At 65.6% G+C, this 19758-nt stretch overlaps 3 protein-coding genes across 7 annotated transcripts; 2 read left to right on the top strand and 1 right to left on the bottom strand.

Moving 5' to 3' along the window:
* Positions 1–228: 228 nt before the first annotated feature.
* Positions 229–4102, bottom strand: MTX1 (metaxin 1). 2 transcript variants are annotated; one of them, XM_085082694.1, is made up of 8 exons: positions 3573–3783; positions 3410–3479; positions 2166–2245; positions 1934–2026; positions 1393–1575; positions 1158–1234; positions 744–898; positions 229–620 (listed from the first exon to the last, which is right to left on the bottom strand). In XM_085082694.1, the coding sequence occupies exons 1-8, from the start codon at positions 3651–3653 to the stop codon at positions 394–396; spliced, it is 966 nt and encodes a 321-aa protein (XP_084938820.1). In that variant the 5' UTR covers positions 3654–3783; the 3' UTR covers positions 229–393. The 2 variants fall into 2 exon arrangements, with proteins under 2 accessions (XP_084938820.1, XP_084938819.1); XM_085082693.1 differs by lacking the exon at positions 3410–3479 and having other exon boundaries at positions 3573–4102.
* Positions 4103–4933: 831 nt separating this feature from the next.
* THBS3 (thrombospondin 3) lies at positions 4934–12407 on the top strand. Of its 4 annotated transcripts, XM_085082691.1 has the most exons (23): positions 4934–5057; positions 5780–5986; positions 6153–6409; positions 6500–6602; positions 6832–6858; positions 7133–7215; positions 7309–7360; positions 7441–7589; positions 7759–7899; positions 8065–8142; positions 8227–8379; positions 8482–8592; positions 8701–8808; positions 9032–9191; positions 9272–9390; positions 9506–9558; positions 9726–9919; positions 9994–10172; positions 10276–10324; positions 10491–10687; positions 10761–10933; positions 11815–11954; positions 12108–12407. In XM_085082691.1, the coding sequence occupies exons 1-23, from the start codon at positions 4979–4981 to the stop codon at positions 12164–12166; spliced, it is 2871 nt and encodes a 956-aa protein (XP_084938817.1). In that variant the 5' UTR covers positions 4934–4978; the 3' UTR covers positions 12167–12407. The 4 variants fall into 4 exon arrangements, with proteins under 4 accessions (XP_084938817.1, XP_084938818.1, XP_084938816.1 ...); XM_085082692.1 differs by having other exon boundaries at positions 8227–8592; XM_085082690.1 differs by lacking the exon at positions 4934–5057 and having other exon boundaries at positions 5497–5986.
* A 2780-nt stretch (positions 12408–15187) lies between these two features.
* On the top strand, positions 15188–19466 carry MUC1 (mucin 1, cell surface associated). Its single transcript, XM_085082695.1, has 7 exons — positions 15188–15376; positions 16193–16803; positions 17000–17073; positions 17205–17347; positions 17645–17763; positions 17867–18013; positions 18944–19466. Exons 1-7 carry the CDS (start codon positions 15334–15336, stop codon positions 19016–19018), a joined length of 1212 nt encoding a protein of 403 aa, XP_084938821.1. The 5' UTR covers positions 15188–15333; the 3' UTR covers positions 19019–19466.
* Positions 19467–19758: the final 292 nt, after the last annotated feature.

Below are 19758 nucleotides of genomic sequence, written 5' to 3'. Positions count from 1 at the left end.
AGATGTGGGGCTCAGCCCCACAGCTGTTGGAGGAGGGATCGGCAACACTGCCAAGACACTGCAGATGATTTTAGGTCTCCCCTCTGCCTGTTCCTCAGCAAGACCCAAGGCTGTGGTGAGGGGCTAGCCACAGGCAGGACATGTTTGTGCCCACTACAACACTTCAGCCTGGGCAACTGGGGAAACTGGGAAGGGCCTTGAGCGTGCTGGGAGTACGAGAGGGAGCAGGAGGAGAGAGGAAGATTTATTGGCATGGCAGGGACGCTCCTGTGGAGAGGGCTGTCATTCCTGGTGAGACAGAGCAGAGCACCCGCAGGGAGCGATGCTGCCAGGCTCCCTGCGTAAAAACAGTTAGTTCCAGGGGCTGGGGAGGAACAGTCACACAGCTCGTCCTCACTCCTCCTCCTCCTCTTCCTCCTCCTCCATGGCGACAGGCTGCTGGCCGGCCGGCCCCATGCTGCCACGCTGGATGGAGACGATGCCACTCAGGAAGGCGTAGCCCAGCATGGCCACCAGCCCCACCAGCACCGACAGCAGCTGCTTGCGCCGTTTGTGGGGGTCCTCTTCTCCTTCACTGCTATCTGTGCCTGCAGCTCGAGGGGCACCAGTCAGGGGATCACCTGGAGGGGCAGAGCAGGGATGGGGATGGGAAGGGTCATCCTGAGACCGAGTGCCAGCTGGGGATGCACCTGGGGGAACAGGTCACCCCAAGCCCTCAGGGTGGGGCAGGGGACAGTCCTCACCTCCGTCCCAGGGGAAGTAGAGGCTGAGGATGGAGGTGCAGTAGTTGCACAGGTTCTGCAGGGACTTCAGGTGCTGCTGCAGTTTCCCGTTGGGCAGCTTCGCCTTCAGGAGCGGCGCCAGGCGGCTGAAGACTAAGGCGTCGAGGGAGGCCGGCCTGGGGCACAGAGAGTAGTGCCTGGGCCACTGTCCCCACCCAAAGCCACCCAGAACCACTGGCCATCCCCAGCTCCAGCACCCCAGGGGATGGCACATGGCTCCCTCTCCTTGGGAGGGTGCCCTGTCCTCTGTGAGCTTGTCCCACCCCCAAAGCAAAGCACAGAGGCTGCAGCTCCCCTGCACACCATGGGAGCTCAGCCCTGCTAGGGTGTGGGGGGCTTTCAGTCCCCTTCCCCTCTTTCCCTTTGGCCACCTACGAGTCTCCAAAGAAAAACTTCTGGGAGCCAAGGCGCTGAGAGAGGAGTGTCAGGCATTCCCGAGCTTCCCGGTAGAGCTGCAGGAAGAGGACAGAGGGTTGTCACCTGCCCAAGTACCACCACAGTGCTCAAGGGAGCAGCAGAGGGGAACCCCAGACCCCAGTTTGGATTTTGGCTTCACATGGATCCCCCAGACACTGCCAAGGATCCGCTGTGCCCAGACCCCATTCCTCACCTCTTTCTCCAGCTTCTCCTCATCCTCCATGTAGTCATCCCCCCACATCAGCTGCAGCCGCTCCAGGTGCCGCTTGTGCATGGCGTTGGGCAGGAAGAAGTTGAGGGGGAAGGGGATAGTTTCTGCGTACCATTTCCGCGTGTGCTCCACATAGTTCTTGGCATCCACCCAGAAGGTGTGGATCTGTGGTGGAGAACAACCCGTGGCCTGGCCATGGCAGGACTGTAGCCAGCGCTGGCAGCACACCAGAGCCCCTGCCTGGCACAGCCACCCTGGAAACCATGACACTGACTTGACTGACTGACTGATGAGACTGCAGGAGCATCAGGATCAAGGGCAGACCCCAGCCCAGGCTGCACAACCCACTGCTGTCACCCCCAAACCCCAATCCCTGCCCTGCCAGGCCCCCAGGATGTTGCTGCTGGCAGCACTCTCCAGCTGTGCTGGCAGCTGGGGACACACCCGAGCCCTCCGGCACAGCTCCAGGGAGCAGACCCCATCCTCAGCAAGTCCCCCTTCCCTGCAGACCCTCAAGCCTCACCAGTACTGGCAGCAGCTTCTCCTCTAGCAGGGACACGAAGGCCAGCGTGTCCGCGCTCTGCGTGGCTGACAGGTCGTAGTCAGCATTGTATTTCTGCAAAGCAAATGTCGTGGTCTGGTCCCATGGGACACACAAAATCCCGCTGGTGGGTGACACAACAGAGTCCCCTCCTCCCTGAGGGGCTCCAGTACCCCCCAGCCCAGGGCACGGGATGCTCCACGCCTCCCAGTACCTGTTTCCTGAGGTGTGTTATGATCTGCTGCGTTTTGGAGATGGTGCCCTCGTCCCGTGTCCTCAGCGCAGGCAGGTGCCCTGGGGGCAGGGGGAGTGGGGGCTGCAGGCATTGCCTGGGGGCACCCATTGAGGGTGAGGGGTGCAGGGGGCTTGAATGGGGGACAGGACCCCCTGCCTGGATGAGGGGCCCAAGGCAGAGGTGCAGGCAGTGACAGGGCTGCAAGGTGAGGTGGGGGACACAGTGGTGCAAGGGAGGGAGTGGAAACTGTGTGATGGGAAATGGGGAATGTGCTGGGACAAGGGGGGTGCAGTGGGGTGTGGGTGACAGAGGGTGCAACGGGGAGTGATGAGGCAGGGGGACAATGGGGTGTAAGGGTGCAGTGATGCAGGGAGCCACAGAAAAAAGGGGAGTGCAATGAGGTGTGGGGTGTGATAGTGGTGTTCAGTGGGACACGAGCAGCAATGGGATGAAGGGGTGCAATGGAGCAGGGGGTGTGATGGGAAGTGAGGGTGCAATAGGAGAAGAGGGGGTGGGATGGGACAGGGACAATGAAGAGATGATGGGGGTGTGATGGGGTACAGAGGAGTGCAGTGACAGGGGGCCATAGGATAAGGGGATACAATAAGATGAGAGGATGGGAGCATGGAGTGGGGGGGCACAGGACACAAGGGATGCAATGGGGTAGGATGGTGTGATAGGGCAGGGGGTGCAATAGGATGGAGGGCAGCAATGGGACATGGGGTGTGATGGGTTACAGCATGGGGTGGGATGGTGCAGTGGTGTGGGGGAGAGGCCATAGGACAAGGGGGGTGCAATGGGATGAGGGTGTAATGGGCTGGGGGCAGGGTCCAGTAGTGTGTGGGGGCCACAGGACACAAGGGATGCAATGGGGTGGGATGGTGTGACAGGGCAGGGGGTGCAATAGGATGGAGGGGCAGCAATGGGACAGGGGCTGTGATGGAGTACAAGGGGGTTCAATGGGATGAGACGGTGCAGTGCTGTGGGGGAAAGGCCATAGGACAAGTGGGGTGCAATGGGATAAGGGGATGCAACAGGGCAGGGGGACCAGTAGTGTGTGAGGGCCACAGGACATGAGGGATGCGATGGGGTGGGAGGCTGCGATGGGGTGGGGAGTGTAATGTTTGGAGCGTGCAATGGTGCGGAGTGGGGGCAAGGGGACCACGGGGCGCGATGGGACGAGAGGGTCTCGGCGGTGCCGGTAGCCTCGGCGGGGCCCTTACCGGAGGGGCTCCTCCAGGGGCTGGTGACTCGGTGCACCTTCAGCGGCGCCCCCGTGAATCGCGCGTAGGTCTGCGGGAGGGAGGGAGGGAGGGATAGAGCGGGGCTCTGCCCGCGGGAACCCCGGCCCGGTACCGGCCCCGCCGCCCCGGCCCCGCCGCTCACCAGCACAGCCAGGCAGTCGGGGTCCACCGAAGGCAGCCCCCAGCCCCCGGCCCAGCAGAATAGCTCCATGGGCGCCGCCATCTTCCGCCGACCCGGAACCGAACGGGCGGCCCCGCCCGCCCCCGCCGCGGGGCGGCACCGGCGGCACCGAGCGGGGCACTCCGCGATGGAGCGGAGCCGAGCGGAGTCCGGGGACGGGAATGATTGTGTCTGCAGGGGCACAGGACCCGCATCCCTCCCTGCCCTGCAGAGCCCCGCACCGGACAGCCCGGCTGTGCCCCGAGCGGTTGAGCTCAGTTCCAAAGTGTTCACCCTGCTTGGCCCCGCACTGCACAGCCCTGCTGTGTCCCGCACCGCTCAGCTCCACACTGCTTGGCCCCGCACGGCAGCTGACAGCTCTGCTGTGCCCCACATGTCCCCGCATTGCCCCGCACCGCGCAGCTCAGCTCCCCACTGCTCACCCTGCTTGGTCCCGCACCGCGCCGCACAGCCCTGCTGTTCCCCGCATCTGCCCGCATTGCCCTGCACAGCCCAGCTTAGCTCCACGCTGCTCACCCTGCTGCGCCTCGCACCGCTCAGCTCCACACTGCTCAGTCCTCCTTAGCCCCGCATCTGCCCGCATTGCCCCGCACCGCTCGGCTCAGCTCCACACTGCTCACCCTGCTCGGCCCCGCACCCCCCTCCGCACGTCTCCACGGACAGCAGCCGGGCCGGGAGCCCGCTGGCAGCGGCGGAGGGAAAACGCCCCGTGCGCGGCTCGGGACCACCCCCCTCCATCGCCCGCACCCCCCTATACGCGGGGCCGCTGGCGCGGAGCCGGACCGGGGGCGCGGGGCTGGGGCGGCCCCGGGGCCGGTCTCTGCCCGTTGTTATGGCACCGGGGGAAACAGCTGTAAACACGGCCGGGCCGCCGCGGGCCGCCCGCCCGCCTTGGCCGGAGCTCCGCGGGAGCGGCTCGGCGGCCCGAGCATCCCCCGGCGGTACGGATCGGCCTCGGGGCTCTGTCGGCCCGGGGGGCTCCGCGGCGTGGGGCACCCCCGGACAAGCGGCCCCGCGGCCGGTCCCGCTCTCCCGGGCCGGGATGCTCCGGCGCTGCTGGGGCGGCTCCAGCCCGCCCGCCTGACCTCTCGGTGAACCGGCGCTGCGAGCGGGGGCTGCCCCGGGGCGGTCAGTGCCGGGGGTCCCCGCAGCCCTGGGCCCGGTGCGCTGCGCCGGCACGGTGTCCCCATCCGGGGCCGGAGCCGGGGCCGGACCCGGGGCCGCCACCGGTCTCCCGCCGGTGTCCCCGGGATGCGCCCGGTGATTGACGGCTCTTTGTTTCCTCCTCGCCGGCCCCGCCGGCCCCTCCCCCGTGCGCCACCCCGCCCCGCCGCGCTCCGCTCCGCACCGGCGGCACCGGCGGCACTATGGGGGCACCGGGGGGCCCCGCGCTCCTGGCGCTACTCCTGCTGGGCGCCGCCGCCGCGGCGCGTCCGGGGCTGCAAGGTACCGTGGGGGCTCGGGGCGGCAGCGGGGCGGCCCCGAAGGGGCGGTGGGACGGGAGACAGTCGGAGGTCGGCGGCGGCAGATCCCGTCCCACGGCCGCTGACAGCGGCTCCACTCTCCCAGGGAGAGCTGAACTGCGGACAGAGCGGACGCAGGGACGTTCATCCCCGGGGCGCGGGGTGGCCGCCTGTTCCGATGCTGGCTCGGGGCGGCGAGGGGATGCCGCGGTGGGGGCTGAAACCGGCGCCGGAGCCCCTCTCGGTCTGCCCGGTGCGACTGCACGAAACACGCGGGCACCCGTGCGGTAGCGGGACCGAGTTGTCCGCGCTCCCCGCTAAGCGCCCCGGGCCGATACTGGGGGCCCGACTGTCCCTCCGGGCTCTCCCGGTCCCGGCTGCCCCTCGTTGTGGCTGGCCCTCGGGGGGCTCCGCGGAGCGGGATGCGGGGAAGCCCCAGCAGCGGGGCGGGCTCCGGGCCGGGGCTCCGCCGGTCTCGCCGGGTTGGGGGCTCCACCGGTACCTCTCGGCAGCGCAGCCGGTCCTGGAGCGCCACCGCGCGGGGCCGGCCCCGGAGCCCCCGGGGCTTCCCCGGTTCCCCCAGGGCCCGGCGGTCCAGGAACACCCCACCCCACCCCCTCTCTGACCGCACCGGGCATCCCCGTGGTCACCGGCCGGAGCTGCGGCTGCCGGTGTGGAGGCGACCCCGGTGCTCGTGTCCCGCAGTCATCGACCTGCTGCTGGTGAGTGAGGCTCGGCAGATGGCCAGCGTGGCCCACAAGATCCGTATGGAGCTTCTGACCGTCAACGACATGTACCTCCTCTCCACCTTTCGCCTGCCCCCCAAGCAGGGGGGGACCCTCTTTGGCCTCTACTCCAAGAAGGACAACACCCGGTGGCTGGAGGTCTCTGTCGTGGGGAAGATCAACAAAGGTGGGTGGGTGCCCTCTGTGTGGGGATGGACTGGCCCTGCTCTTGCCGTGATGCTCTGAAACAAACGGGACTGAGTTCCTGCAGGGAAGAGCAATGGGTACACGCTGATCCCAGGGTTTTGCTGGTGCTCGGGGGGAACTGACAGCCCCTTCCCCCTCCTCTGCAGTCCTGGTGAGGTACCTGCGGGAGGACAACAAGGTGCACTCGGTCAACCTGCAGCACGCACATGTGGCAGACGGGCAGAGTCACTCTGTCATCGTGCGCCTGAGCGGGCTGCGGAGGGACACGCTGAGCGTGGAGCTCTATGTGGACTGCAAGCAGATGGACTCCAGTGTGGGGCTGCCCGAGCTGTCCGAGATTCCCCTGGCCGAGGTGGAGTCCATCGAGGTGCGCACAGGGCTGAAGGCCTACCAGAGGATGCAGGTGAGTGCCGGGGGATCGAAACCCCAGCCACTGCACCCTTGGGGATGGGCAGAGCCCCCCACACTGACTGCATCTCCCCACACACATCAGGGGTTTGTAGAGTCGATGAAGTTGATCCTGGGAGGGTCCATGAGCCGTGTGGGGGCCCTGAGCGAGTGCCCTTTCCAAGGAGATGAGTCCATTCACAGTGCAGGTAATGGCTTGGGGGGCTTATGGGGTCACCTGTGTATGCTGTGGCACAGGGAGGGGGGGGTGGCAGCACAGAGGGATGTTCCTGCCCCTCCTGGCCCAGTGTCCCCACTCAGGTGGGAGCTCCAGCTCCTGTTCACCACTCCAGTGTGCTGAACAGGAGTGACCATGTGGGGTGACTCTGCTGGGGTGTGACAGCAGCCTTTGGTAATGTCTCGTCTCTCTCCTTGCAGTGACGAGTGCACTGGCCTCTGTCCTGGGTGAGTCCCTGCTCTGTTTCCCTTGTTCCCTGGTGTGAGGCATTTGGGGCTCCACAGAGGCAGAAATCCCTCCACAGCCTGTCCCAGCATCCCATGTGGGATCAGAGGCTGTGGGCTGTGCTGTGTGAAAAGCATTCCTGTGTGAACCAGGGAGAAGGACAGGCTGTCAGGTGCCTCATCCCAGTTCAGTGCCATTGGGCAGAGCAGTCCTGGCCATGGCCCCGGGAAGCTGTGTCTGTCCTGGGATTGACCTTGTCCTTTCTGCTGCTGGCAGGTGAGCAGACCAAGGCACTGGTAACACAGCTGACCCTCTTCAACCGGATCCTGACCGACCTGCGGGAGGACATCAGGGACCAGGTGGGACTGGGGGGGGACTGGCACTCACTGGGCTGGATTCCTAGGGCACAGTGCCAACAACCTCCTGATGCTCTGTCCTCTTCTGCCTGGCAGGTGAAGGAGATGTCTCTGATCCGCAACACCATCATGGAGTGCCAGGTCTGCGGTGAGTGCTGGCGAGGCTCTGCTCCCACCTTGGGGGACAAAGGGCCACCTTCGTCTCACCCCTCACCTGCCTCTCCTCAGGCTTCCACGAGCACCGGTCCCGCTGCAACCCCAATCCCTGCTTCAGCGGTGTGGACTGCATGGAGACATACGAGTACCCCGGGTACCGCTGCGGGCCCTGCCCGCCGGGGCTGGAGGGCAACGGCACGCACTGTGTCGACATCGAGGAGGTGGGCATGATCTAGGGGGGATCAGCAGCCCCAGCACTGCCAGGCCTGTGTGGGCAGAGAATGCTTCCTCTCGGGAAGGGCATCCCCAGGACGCCCTGGGGCAGCAGCCACCCCGAGGTGTGGGATGCTGTGCCCGAGGATGCAGCCTGTCTCTCTTCTGGTTTTGCAGTGTGCCCATGCCAACCCCTGTTTCCCTGGCTCCAAATGCATCAACACAGCCCCTGGGTTCCGCTGCGAGCCCTGTCCCCGTGGCTATCGAGGCAACACCGTCTCTGGAGTGGGGGTGGACTATGCCAGGGCTAGCAAGCAGGTGAGTGCAGTGCCACGGGATTGGCCAGTTCCCCGTGGGCTCTCTGGAATGCAGGACAGGGTGGAGGATGCAGTGCCTGTGGAGAAAGCTTCCTGGGGGCAGGAATGGGCAGAGCCACCCACAGGGAAATGCCCCAGGTGAGTGTTTCACTCATGCTGCTCACAGGTTTGCACAGATATCGATGAATGCAACGATGGGAACAACGGGGGCTGTGACCCCAACTCCATCTGCACCAACACACTGGTGAGCAGTGCTGTCCCACTCCCTTCCTGGCTCCTGGGGCCACACAGCTCTCCTCATCCCACCCCTGCCCTTTCTTTTCCCCAGGGCTCCTACAAGTGTGGGCCCTGCAAGTCAGGCTTTGTGGGGAACCAAACATCCGGCTGCATCCCGCAGAAGTCCTGTAGCACTCCCACCTCCAACCCCTGTGACATCAATGGCTTCTGCTTGTTTGAGAGGAATGGGGAGATCTCCTGTGCGGTGAGCAGGGGACAGGGACAGGAGGAGGGTGTGGGGGCTACAGGATGGGCAGCACTGGTCCTGCCAGGGCCCTTTCCAGCTGTTGATCTCTTCTTTATTCAGTGCAATGTGGGCTGGGCTGGCAATGGCAATGTGTGTGGGCCAGACACAGACCTGGATGGGTACCCAGATGAGCCTCTGCCCTGCATCGACAACAACAAGCACTGCAAGCAGGTGGGCTCCTGGAGGGGGGGGCACAGGGGTGCAGGGCACAGAGGCCACAGCAGGGCTGTGCTCCAAACCTAATCTCCTCCTCATCCCTAATGCTGGCCGTGCCCACAGGACAACTGCCGCCTGACGCCCAATTCCGGGCAGGAGGATGCTGACAACGACGGCATCGGGGACCAATGTGATGACGATGCTGATGGTGATGGCGTCAAGAATGTGGAGGTGGCTGTGCTGGACGGGGGGCCATGCCAGTGGCTCTAGGAGGGCTTCTCCTTTTGGCTCTGTTCTGAGTCCCTCAAGATGCTTCTCCTGGGGATTAGCAGGCTGGTGGCTTGGGAATGGTCTCAGAGTGCTGGAGACGTCCTTCTGCCCTGACCACTGTGGGACCAAGGCCTCCTGTCTGCCTGCCACCACAGTACCAACACCCCTGTCCTCTTCCCCAAAGGACAACTGCCGGCTCTTCCCCAACAAGGACCAGCAGAATTCGGACACTGACTCCTTTGGGGATGCCTGTGACAACTGCCCCAATGTGCCCAACAATGACCAGCGGGACACAGACAGCAATGGCGAGGGGGATGCCTGTGATAATGACATCGATGGCGATGGTGAGTGGCTGTTGGGGTGACCTGGCTGTGCCAGGGGGGCTGGGATGGGAGAGGGCATTCACCTAGCACTGTCCTTGCAGGGATTCCCAACATGCTGGATAACTGCCCCAAGGTGCCCAATCCTCTGCAGACTGATCGGGATGAGGACGGTGTCGGGGACGCCTGTGACAGTTGCCCTGAAATGAGCAACCCCACTCAGGTATGGCTGGGGACAAGCTGGGCCAGGGGGCCTGGGGCAAGTGGGGCCTGGCCCTGTGGGGAGCCTCCTCCTTGCCCCAGGATGTCCACTGAACCAGGGCTCCGCTCTCCTCCAGACAGATATGGACAGTGACCTGGTAGGAGACATCTGTGACACCAACGAGGACAGGTGTGGATGGCACTGTGGTGGGGTGACCTCCCCGTTGTGTCCCTGGGGGCAGAGCTGGGCTCCTAATTGAGGGACCTGGCAGGAGAGACAAGGCAGTGTTCAGGGAGCTGGGATGTGGCACCGGATATCTGGTTTTGGCATTGCTCTGAACTTGTTCTCTCTCCCAGTGATGGGGATGGGCATCAGGACACGAAAGACAACTGCGCCGAGATCCCAAACAGCTCCCAGCTGGACTCAGACAACGATGGGCTGGGGGATGACTGCGACAATGATGATGACAATGATGGCATCCCCGACTATGTGGCCCCTGGCCCAGACAACTGCCGCCTCATTCCCAATCCCAACCAGAAAGACTCGGATGGTGAGCATGGGGTGGGCAGGGGGAGGCAGACCTGCATGGGCTCAGCCCAGCCCTGACTGGGCATGTGTCCCCAGGGAATGGTGTGGGTGATGTCTGTGAGGAGGACTTCGACAATGACACGGTGGTGGACCAGCTGGACGTGTGCCCCGAGAGCGCTGAGGTGACACTGACTGACTTCCGAGCCTACCAGACTGTCATCCTGGACCCTGAGGGGGATGCCCAGATCGACCCCAACTGGGTTGTCCTCAACCAGGTGTGGGTGCTGCGCCCAGTGTTTCTGGGGCTGTGCTGCAGGGTGGGAGTTGAGGGGGCTGTGAAGGGTGCCGAGGTCCCCCTCACCCAGCTGTTCCCCACAGGGCATGGAGATCGTGCAGACCATGAACAGTGACCCGGGTTTGGCTGTGGGTAAGATATGTTCACCCACCCACAGACTCTGGGGGCAGCCCCCCTACTCCTACCGCGCTGTGCAGGGGAGTGAGGGCTGGTTCTTGACCTCACAGAGGGTTGAAGGGTGGGTGGGCTGGGGTACCCATGTGGAGGGAGGGCTCCCTGCAGCATTTCCTGCCTATAGGTTACACAGCCTTCAACGGGGTGGACTTTGAGGGCACCTTCCACGTCAACACCATCACCGATGATGACTACGCCGGCTTCATCTTCAGCTACCAGGACAGTGCCAGCTTCTACGTGGTGATGTGGAAGCAGACGGAGCAGACGTACTGGCAGGCCACCCCCTTCCGTGCCGTGGCCGAGCCGGGGCTGCAGCTTAAGGTGCTGGACCCCTCCACGGGCCGGGTCAGACTCCCTTGTTCAGGTCCCCCCTGACGCCCCCATGCACCCGCAGGCAGTGAAGTCCTCGACAGGTCCTGGGGAGCACCTGCGCAATGCGCTGTGGCACACGGGCCACACACCCGACCATGTCCGCCTGCTCTGGAAAGACCCTCGGAACGTCGGCTGGAGGGACAAGACATCCTACCGCTGGCAGCTGGCACACAGGCCCCAGGTGGGCTACATCAGGTGAGCGGGGGAGCATGGGGGCTGCTGATGTGGGGGCTGTGCTCACCACGGCCCAGGAAGGGGTCCAGCCACAGTGGGACCACACCGGTGGGGGGATGCTCGTCATTGGTGGGAAACCAACTCGCTTGTGGACGAGCCCTGCTGAAGATGATGATAACCATGGGGAAGGGTCCTGCCCTCTGGGACCGCCCCAGGGGTGGGATGATGTCCATGAGGAGGTGTTGTGCCCCCTGGGACCATCCTAGTGAGGGAATGGCGACCATGGGAGGGATCCAGCCCTGTGGGACCACCCCAGTGTGCAGATGTCGGCCGTGGCAGAGCATCCAGCCCCGTGAAACCACCGCAGTGTGGGGATGTCGGCCGTGGGGAGGGGTTCTGCTCGGTGGGGCCGCAGCCGCGTTTCTCCTTTAAGGCTCCCGCCGGGGCGGCCGCGGCGGGGGGGCTCCGCCGCCGGGCCCTCCGCCCCCCGGGCCCCCGGGGCCATTGTCCCGTCGCCATGGCGACCCCTCCGGCGCCTTTCACATGCAAAGCGCCCGACAAAGGCGGCGGGGCCGGGCCGGGGGCGGCGCGGGGGGCTTCAGCCCGGCCTCGGCGGGGGGCCCCGGCTCGGGGATGCAGCCGGTCCGGTGTCCCCGGCCCAGCCCCCCGCAGGATGCCCGGCTCCGGCCCGGTGCCACCATCCCAGGATCGTGATACCCGGGCCCTGTGCTTGTCGTGGAGGGGTCCCAGTGGGGTCCAAGTGCTGACCCTGATGGCGTCTCAGTGCGGCCCCGATGTTTGCCCCGGTCGGGTCCCGGCGGGGTCCCGGTGGAATCCCGGAGCTGGCCCCGGCGGGGTCCCGGTGAGGTCCCGCTGACCGCTCGGGCCTCATTCCCCCGCAGGGTCCGTCTGTACGAGGGCCCGCAGCTGGTGGCCGACTCCGGCGTGATCATCGACACCACGATGCGCGGGGGCCGGCTGGGGGTCTTCTGCTTCTCCCAGGAGAACATCATCTGGTCCAACCTGCAGTACCGCTGCAACGGTGAGCAGGGTCCTCGGGACCCCCGCACGGGCCAGGCGGCCGCAGAGCATCCCCTCCCTCGCCCCTGTGGTGGGGGTCAGTCCTGGGCCGGGGGCTTTATCGGGGCTTGCTCCCCGCGCCGGCTCCTGACGCCCCCCGCGCTGCTCCCCACAGACACGATCCCTGCCGACTTCGAGCCCTTCCGCCGGTTCCTGCTGGAGGGACGCGAGTGACCGCGCCCGGCACGGGCCTCCCCCGCCAGCGGCACCGGTGGCGCTCCGGGCCCCCGCCGCCAGCGGCCCCCGGGGGCACACCGGGCCCCGCCGCTCCTCCCGGCCGGGCCCCGCTCCCGGCCCCCCGCGGACTTTGCACTGCCAGTACCGGGGCCCCGCAGTGCCGGGGTTCCCCCCACGCCTGCCCCGGGCGCTCCGGTCCTTGCTCCACGCCTGGCCATAAAGTTTTGAGTGTTTTCTAGCCTGCGCGCCCGGTCCCTGGGGGGATCCCGCTGGCCCGAGAGGGCGGTGGGTTCCCCCCGCCCCGTGCTCTCGGCTCCGTCCCGCGCCGTCCTCCCGGTGGTCGCGGCGTTGGGTCAGTGCCCGGCCGGTCCCACCGGCGCAGCCCGCGGCGGCGGGAGGCCGGGACGAGTGCAATATTGGTGGGCGAGAGAACAACACTGCACCGCATCCCGGCCCTCCCGCCGCCCCGGAGGGAGCGGAGCCGCCGCCGCCGCCCGGGCCGCTCCGTGGGAACTGCGCGGCGCGCACCGCGGCTCGGCGGCAGGGACCGGTCGCCACGGCGACGGCTGTCCCGGCAACGCGGCGGAATGTGCCCCCACCCCCCCCCGCCCGCCCCGGAGCGCGCGGCCCCGGCACCGGCCCGGCCCCCCCGCCCCGCGGCGGTGGCGGCGACAATGGGCGCGGCGGCACCGGGCCCCTCTTAAAAGGGCAACGCGGGTTGCCCTCCGGTGTTGGGACCGGGACCGGGGCCGGGGCCGGTGCCCGTTCCAGGCCCGGGGCAGCGGCGGGAGCACAGCTGGCCCTCCCAGGGCGTGCTGGGACAGGTGAAATTACCGCTTGGTACCGAGCGCCTGGTCCTGCCCTCCCGAACTGCGAGGAGCGACCGCAGGTCCCGTTCCTGTTCCGGTCCTTCTCCTGCTCCCTCTCTGGTCCCGGTCCAGTACCGTTCCCGGTTCCATTCCCGTTGCGGTCCCACTCTGCTTCTGCTCCATCTCCTGCTCCCTCTCCCAGTCCCCCTCCCGCTCCGGTCTCGCTCCAGTATCGGTCTCACTCCCGCTCTGTATTACTCCAGTCGACTCCCTGTTCCGCTCCCGGTCTCGCTCCAGTAGCGGTTCCGCTCTCGCTCCTCTCCCGCTCGGCTGTCGCTCCAGTCCTAGTCCCGGTCCCACTCCCTGTCTTGCTCCAGTAGCGGTCCCCTTCCCCCTCCCGCTCCGGTCTCGCTCTAGTCCCTCTCCAATTTCGGTCTCTCTCCAGTCCCAGTCCCGGTTTCGGTCCTGGTGCGTCCGGCGGTGCCGGTGCGCCGCACGAGTGTGGTTCGGGGTCTTGCCCGCCAGGGGGCGCCGCAGCTTCAGGGCCACCAGCCCGAGCGGGGCGCGCGCGGGAGGGACGGGGAGAGCCGGGACCCACCGGACACGGACAGGGTGGACACACGGAACCGACCGGACACGGACAGGGTGGACACACGGCACCCACCGGACATGGACAGGGTGGACACACGGCACCCACCGGACATGGACAGGGTGGACACACGGCACCCACTGGGCGCAGGCAGGATGGGCACAAGGAACCGACCGGACACGGACAGGGTGGACACACGGCACCCACTGAACATGGACCGGGTGGACACACAGGACCCACCAGGCATGGTGGGGGTGGACACATGGGACCTATTGGATATGGACAGGGTGGGCTAACGGCCCCCGCTCCCAGGGCTGGTGGGTGAGGTGATTGCCATGAGAGAGCAGTGGCTGAGGCCCCTGGGACTGCATCTTGCCCCTCAGCCCCTCACACGGTGTGTCCTCTGTGGGTGTCTGCAGGAAGGAAACTGTAGCCCCCAGCCCCCGCTTTGGGGGGATAGGGAGGCTCAGGGGAAAGTCCCCTGTGCTGAGTGGGGCTGGGGATTGGGGCTGGAGCAGAGGGCAGCAGGGGTGAGCATCACTGCACAGAGGCAGCCATCCCCATGGTGAGGCCTTTTGGGAAGGACGTGTTCGCCCAGAGTTGCTGCCTGCACCTGCCTGCATGTGTCCTGGCTTGCCAAGGCTGTGACCCCTGTGAGGGGAACAGAGTATTGCTGGGTCCCATCCCACCTGCATTGACACCTGGGCCACCCATCCGTTTCCCTCATGTCACTGCAGCACAGAGGGTACCCCTCTCTGCTCCCCTTTTTGTCACCACCTCAGAACCCTTTGGCATGACTAGGGTGGCACTTTAGCTTCACACGAGGCTGGGCAGGACCCAAGTGTGGGGACCCCGACCAAGGCCTCCCCAGGAACTGGGACCCTCACGGGAATCAGCACCCTCCCAAGGGACTCTCCCAGGGATCAGGACTGTCTGCAGGACAAGGGCAGGGAGGGACCGCAGTGGCTTTTGATGCCTGGCTGTGCCAGGAGCACGTGTCACCTGCACCCGAGCACGGGCGGTGTCCGTTACTTCTGGGGTGGGGCATTGGCACCCAGCGCGGCACCGGCATCACCTGTGTCCTGCGTGGGGATGGGGGTTTGTGCCTGCTGGGGGGGGGCCTGAAACTTGGAGAGAGATTGCTGGGAGGTACTGGGATGTCGTGGGGCCCTGGGCTGTACCTGCGTAAGAGTTTCAGGGGGGGGTCACCGGTGTTTATTTGAGTGTAGGGCGAGGCGATGGCTGGCCGGTAATGATTAACCCTGGGCTGAGCCAGAGGATGAGGCCCCCCATGCACGAGGGGCTGGGGTGCTCCGTGTCCCCCCTGTGCCCCCCACCAGGTCCTGGGGGCCGTGGCTCAGCCCACGGAGCCAGGCAGAAGCTGTTCCCACCCCTGCCCCGGGATGCCCGGCTACTGTCCCGCCCTGAGCCCCCACCCGAGGCTGGGTCCACCCACGGCACGGGGACGCTGCCAGCGGTGTCCCCCCAAGCCAGGGGAGCGCGGGGGACCCAGCCTGGGGGGGTGATGCTCCGGGAGTCTCATCGGCGCGGTGACACCCCTGTGCCAAGCGGGGGGCAGAGCGACCCCCCTCCCTGGAGCCGGCGGCGGGGTGGAGCCTCCCCACCTGCTCCAGGTGCTCTATAAAGCTTCGGCCGCTGTCGAGCTGCCAGTTCCGGATCCCTGGATTGAGGCGAGTACCGCCGGCTAACGGGAGAGCAGCCGCCGCCGAGCTCCGCGAGTAGCCGGGACCCCCCGGACAAGCTCCATGGCCTCCACTGCCCTTCTGCTGCTGGTGGTGCTGGGAACAGGTGAGGGGCTGGGGAGGCACCTCGAGCCAGAGAGAGCCGGGCTGGGACCTGAGCAGGCGGGGAGGTACCGGCGCAGGGGGAGCCGAGCAGGATCCCTTTCAAAGTGGGGACCAGGGGACACCGGAACCAGTGGCATCCTGGCAGCAGGGACTTTGTCGCCTCTCCCGTTCTGGCTCTGGGATGCAGCCCTCCGGGGCTGGTTGTGCCCGGGAAAGGCAGTACCTAAAGGCTCAGACTGCTGCCCCTCTGCCTTGTCCGAAGGGTTCGGCCAAGGGCTGGGCTGTGCCGGGGCCAGCCGGAGCAGGCTGTGCCCGGGGCTCGCAGGTTGGAATGCAGGTGTGTCCCGGTGAGCACCCGGACCCCGGGCTCTCCTCCAGTGCCGCCGGCTCTTGCAGCACCCTCTGGGAGCCTGCCCAGGAGCTGCCTTTGCTGGCCCACAGCCATGCCAGGCAGGTCCGGGGGGCGCAGGGACACCCCACCCTGTCACCCACAGCAAGGGAGGCTTTATTGGGCAGTGTACCTGAGCCCCCAGCATGGCAGAGACAGCCCAGGGTGGGATGTCTGTAGGGCTGGACATGGCATTGCTGTCAGTGCCCAGTCAGCACCACCTGGACTCTCGGTGATGCCACATGTGCCCAGGGCTAGCCCCAGTCCTGGGCTGCTGCTGAAGGTCTTCTTAGCCTCGTGGGCAGACAGAGCCACTGGCTGTTGGCTCCTGCGGTCGTGGTGCTTTCCACAGTGTCCAGCTGAGGAGCTGTATTGGGTAAAACCTTCCCAAACTGGGCTGCAGCCACAGACTCCTGGTGTTTCCTCCAGGTACACATGCTATGACCACCGAGACGACCATGGAAATGGAAACTACCGAAACGACCACCATGGAAATGACCACGGAAACGACAACCACCACCATGTCTCCAAATATATTCCCCAAAAGCACAGGGGGCAGCCGGTCCCAAACTCTCTTTCCCTATGCCACCATGTTCCCTGGCACAAACACCACTACCTTCCAGTTTGGCAACCGCTCCACAGGCAATGCCATGTCCAACGGTACTGCGATGCCTGTCCCCAGCAGCCCAGCCATCTCCCATGTCAATGCCACCTCAAACAGCAGCAGCTGGGCCCCCCACATGAGCACCAATGGCAGCTCTGCCGCTCCCACCACTGTGGATGGCAGCAGGGGCAATGGGAGCACCAGTATTCGGGTCTTCCCTACACGGACAACATCTGAGAGCAGCACGGCTCCTGGGCAGACACCCACCCAGGGTGGTCCCAACCCCAGCAAAGCCACAGCCCAGCTGCCTGCTGCCATCCAGCTGCTCGTCCGTGTCCCTCTGTCCTTCCGCATCATCAACAGGAGCTTCAATGAGAGCCTGCGCGACCCAGCGTCAGAGGAGTACAGGAGCCTGAGCCGCACTGTCCTGACCATGGTGAGTCCCAGCCCTGCCCCACCAGTGGAGCCCCTGAGCCATGCTGGGAAGGAGCCACCTCACCTTAGGGCTCTTCAGGGAAGCACCCTGAGCATCTGCTTGGCCAGCAGCTTCAGCAGCCCTGCCAGTTCTGCATAGGGACAGGAAAGGGGGGTGTCTGTGGGGAGGTGGCCATGACCTCAATGCTTCCTTCCAGTTTGAACATGTCTTCGGCTGTGCAGGCTGCTTGGGCACGCAGACCTACATGGGGTGCAGTGAGCTGCAGTACAGGTGAGCAGCAGCAATGCCGGTGTGGCTGGTGTGTCTCGGTGTATTGCCCTGATGTGCTGTATCTTGGTGTATCCCCCTGATGTGGAACCCCTCAGGGAGCATTCCAGGTGCTAATGTCCCCTCTCATGCAGCCCAGGTTCGGTGGAGGTCCAGTCCACCCTCGTGTTTGGGAACAGCAGTGACACTGTCACCCCTGATGCCGCTGAGCAGCGCCTGAGGAAGAGCCTGGACCAGAATGGCTTCATCATGGGCCTGCAGCTGGACAGCATCCAGAGTGAGAGGAGGCTCCAGGCTAGGCAGGGAGGGTGGATGGAGCCTCGGTAGAGCTCAGGGGGCTCCATAAACATCACCCTGTCCTGGCTGAGGCAGGGAGCCTGCTTGATGCTCTGATGGGCTTGGGGCTTGCAGTGGGCAAAGCCAATGAACATTCCCAGTGCCTGTGTCATGCAACACTGGGAAGAGCAAGTGGATCCCATGCAGGAGGGCTCAGGCTCTGGTGTCCTGTCCCAGGGGTCCCTCAGGGTTCTGTCCCAGTTCTGCCTGTGGTGCAGACACACCTTTGCTCTTTCAGGCTCTGCAGAGGTGGTGTCCCCAGCTCCAGTGCCCGTGGTCCCGGACTGGGCCATTGCTCTGTTGGTCCTTGTCAGCATCCTGCTGCTCTTCAGCATCTTCACCTGTCTCCTCCTGATGGTGAGGCCCCATCCCCACCCTGGTCCTCACCTGCATTCTCCTGGTGGGTGGCCTGTCCCAGCCCCCACACTGGCCATGCTCCAACCCCTTCTACCTCCCCAAGTCCACCTGCACCTGCCGCCGGAAAAGCCGAGGGAAGCTGGACCTGCTCAGCCAGAAGGATTCCTACCATCCCATGGCTGAATACCTCCAATACCAGAGCCACGGGCGCTACGTGTCCCCCAACAGCAAGCCCAACCCCTACAGCCAGGTGAGATCAAGAGCCCCATCCCCGGGGTCCCGGCTGCTGTGGGGACCAGGCGGGCGTACATCCCCTGGATTCTGGGTTAATAGCTAATGGAGATGGCCGGGCAGGGACAGGTATCCGGGGACTTCGTCCCACGCCGGCCTCACCAGGAGGTGAGTGTAACTTTCACGCTTGGCTGGAGCAGCGTTCAGAGTGGGTGTGCGGCCGGCACGGGCAGAGCCGGCCCGGCTCCGGGGAGCTCCCCGCGACCTTGGGCAGCAGCCACTCCTTGTGCCCCTCCCAAGCGGCTTCGGGGGGCTTTCTGCCTGCCCACCCTGCCCCTTCTCCTGCTCAGCTGCGTCCCAGCCGGACCCTCAGGTCTCCTGCTCTCACAGCATCCTCTGCCACTGGTGGGGAGCAGGGCTGAAGCACGGCAGGGCTGGTGGGGGGCTGAGGGGATGATTTCTGTAGCTAGCACCCCACGTCCCGCACCAGCAGCTCCGAAACTGGAGCTGCAGATGTGGCGCTGGGAGCTGCCTGGAGGTGCAAAGAGCTCCCCAAGGCGATGTGGGGCACAGGGAGCTGTCCCGTCCCCCCGTGCCCTGTGCTCCCCCACGCCGGGTCTGTGGGCGGGGGCCGTGTCCAGCTGCTCTGACTCCCTTCGAGCAGCTCACCCTGTACAAATACCAGGGGCCTGGGTAAATATTTACCTTCGCACTCGCCAGGCCGGCTTATCGTGCGGGAACACGGCCGGGGCCACCGCGGCTCCTCCTGCGCACGGGGGGGCTCGGGGTGTCCGTGGGGGCCCAGGGAGCCCAAAGTGCCCATGGCTGGTGGCAGCTGCAATTTTTGGTTGCCCATAGTGGTCGCGGAGAGGGCGTAGGGCTTCCTTTGCTGCCCCGGGGTGGAGGCTCAGCCCAGTGCTGACACCCCCTCACCTTTCCTCCCCCCAAGGTGGCCGGCAGCAGCACCACGAGGGCTGGAACCTTCACCTACACCAACCCCGCCGCCGGCTCCGACAACCTCTGAGGGACGCGCTGGGAAGGAGGGCGGCTGCCGAGGAGAGGGGGCAGCCGCAACCCCTCCATTCCCGGGGGAGCAGCACCGGCCCCGGGCACATCCCCCGGTGCTGCTCGGCCCTTCGCCGTAGGCAGCGGGAGCCGGATGGTTCTGGAGCAGCCGGATTCGTGCACATGACAGAACTGGATGAACAAAGATTGGGGGCGGGAGGGAAGGTCCCGCACACCCCACGGTCCCCGCACTCGCTTGGCTTTGCAACCCTGCTCCGTGCCGGGGGTGGAGGGCTGGGCTCGTGCTCCTCCTGTGCTCACTCCCGGGGATTCAGTGGCTCTTTTTGTGGTGTTATTTTATATAAATATCTCTATTTGTGGGGTGTTGGTGCCGGGCCTGTCTCGGCGGGGTGGCAGGTCCTCAGCCGGGGTATATTTATCGCAGTTACAATAAAAGGATGGGGGCAGCCATGTGTCCCGAGGGCTGTGCCGTGGTGTAGCCGGGGGGCTTCTCTGGGACAGTGACTCCCCTGGCATGGCTGTCACCCACCCAGGTGGCCTCGGCTTGGGTGGTTGCTCTCATGTCCCAGTTAGGCAGTGCCGGGGGTGTCACTGTGTCCCTGGTCCCTGCATCCCTCTGGGTGTGACATGTCCTGCCAGACTCCGTCCCTCTCATCCCTCCTGCGCTCTCGGTTTCTGTTCACGATCAAAAGTGTTTCGTTTGATGCATCCAGTTTCCCCACGGCTGCACAGGCGGAA

The sequence above is a fragment of the Lichenostomus cassidix genome, chromosome 25, assembly GCF_008360975.1.
Source record: "Lichenostomus cassidix isolate B80296 chromosome 25, HeHo_3.0, whole genome shotgun sequence".
In the NCBI taxonomy this organism is placed as follows: domain Eukaryota; kingdom Metazoa; phylum Chordata; class Aves; order Passeriformes; family Meliphagidae; genus Lichenostomus; species Lichenostomus cassidix.
The sequence above is the reverse complement of the archived record's forward strand: the minus strand, read 5'-3'. Positions and strand labels throughout refer to the sequence as shown.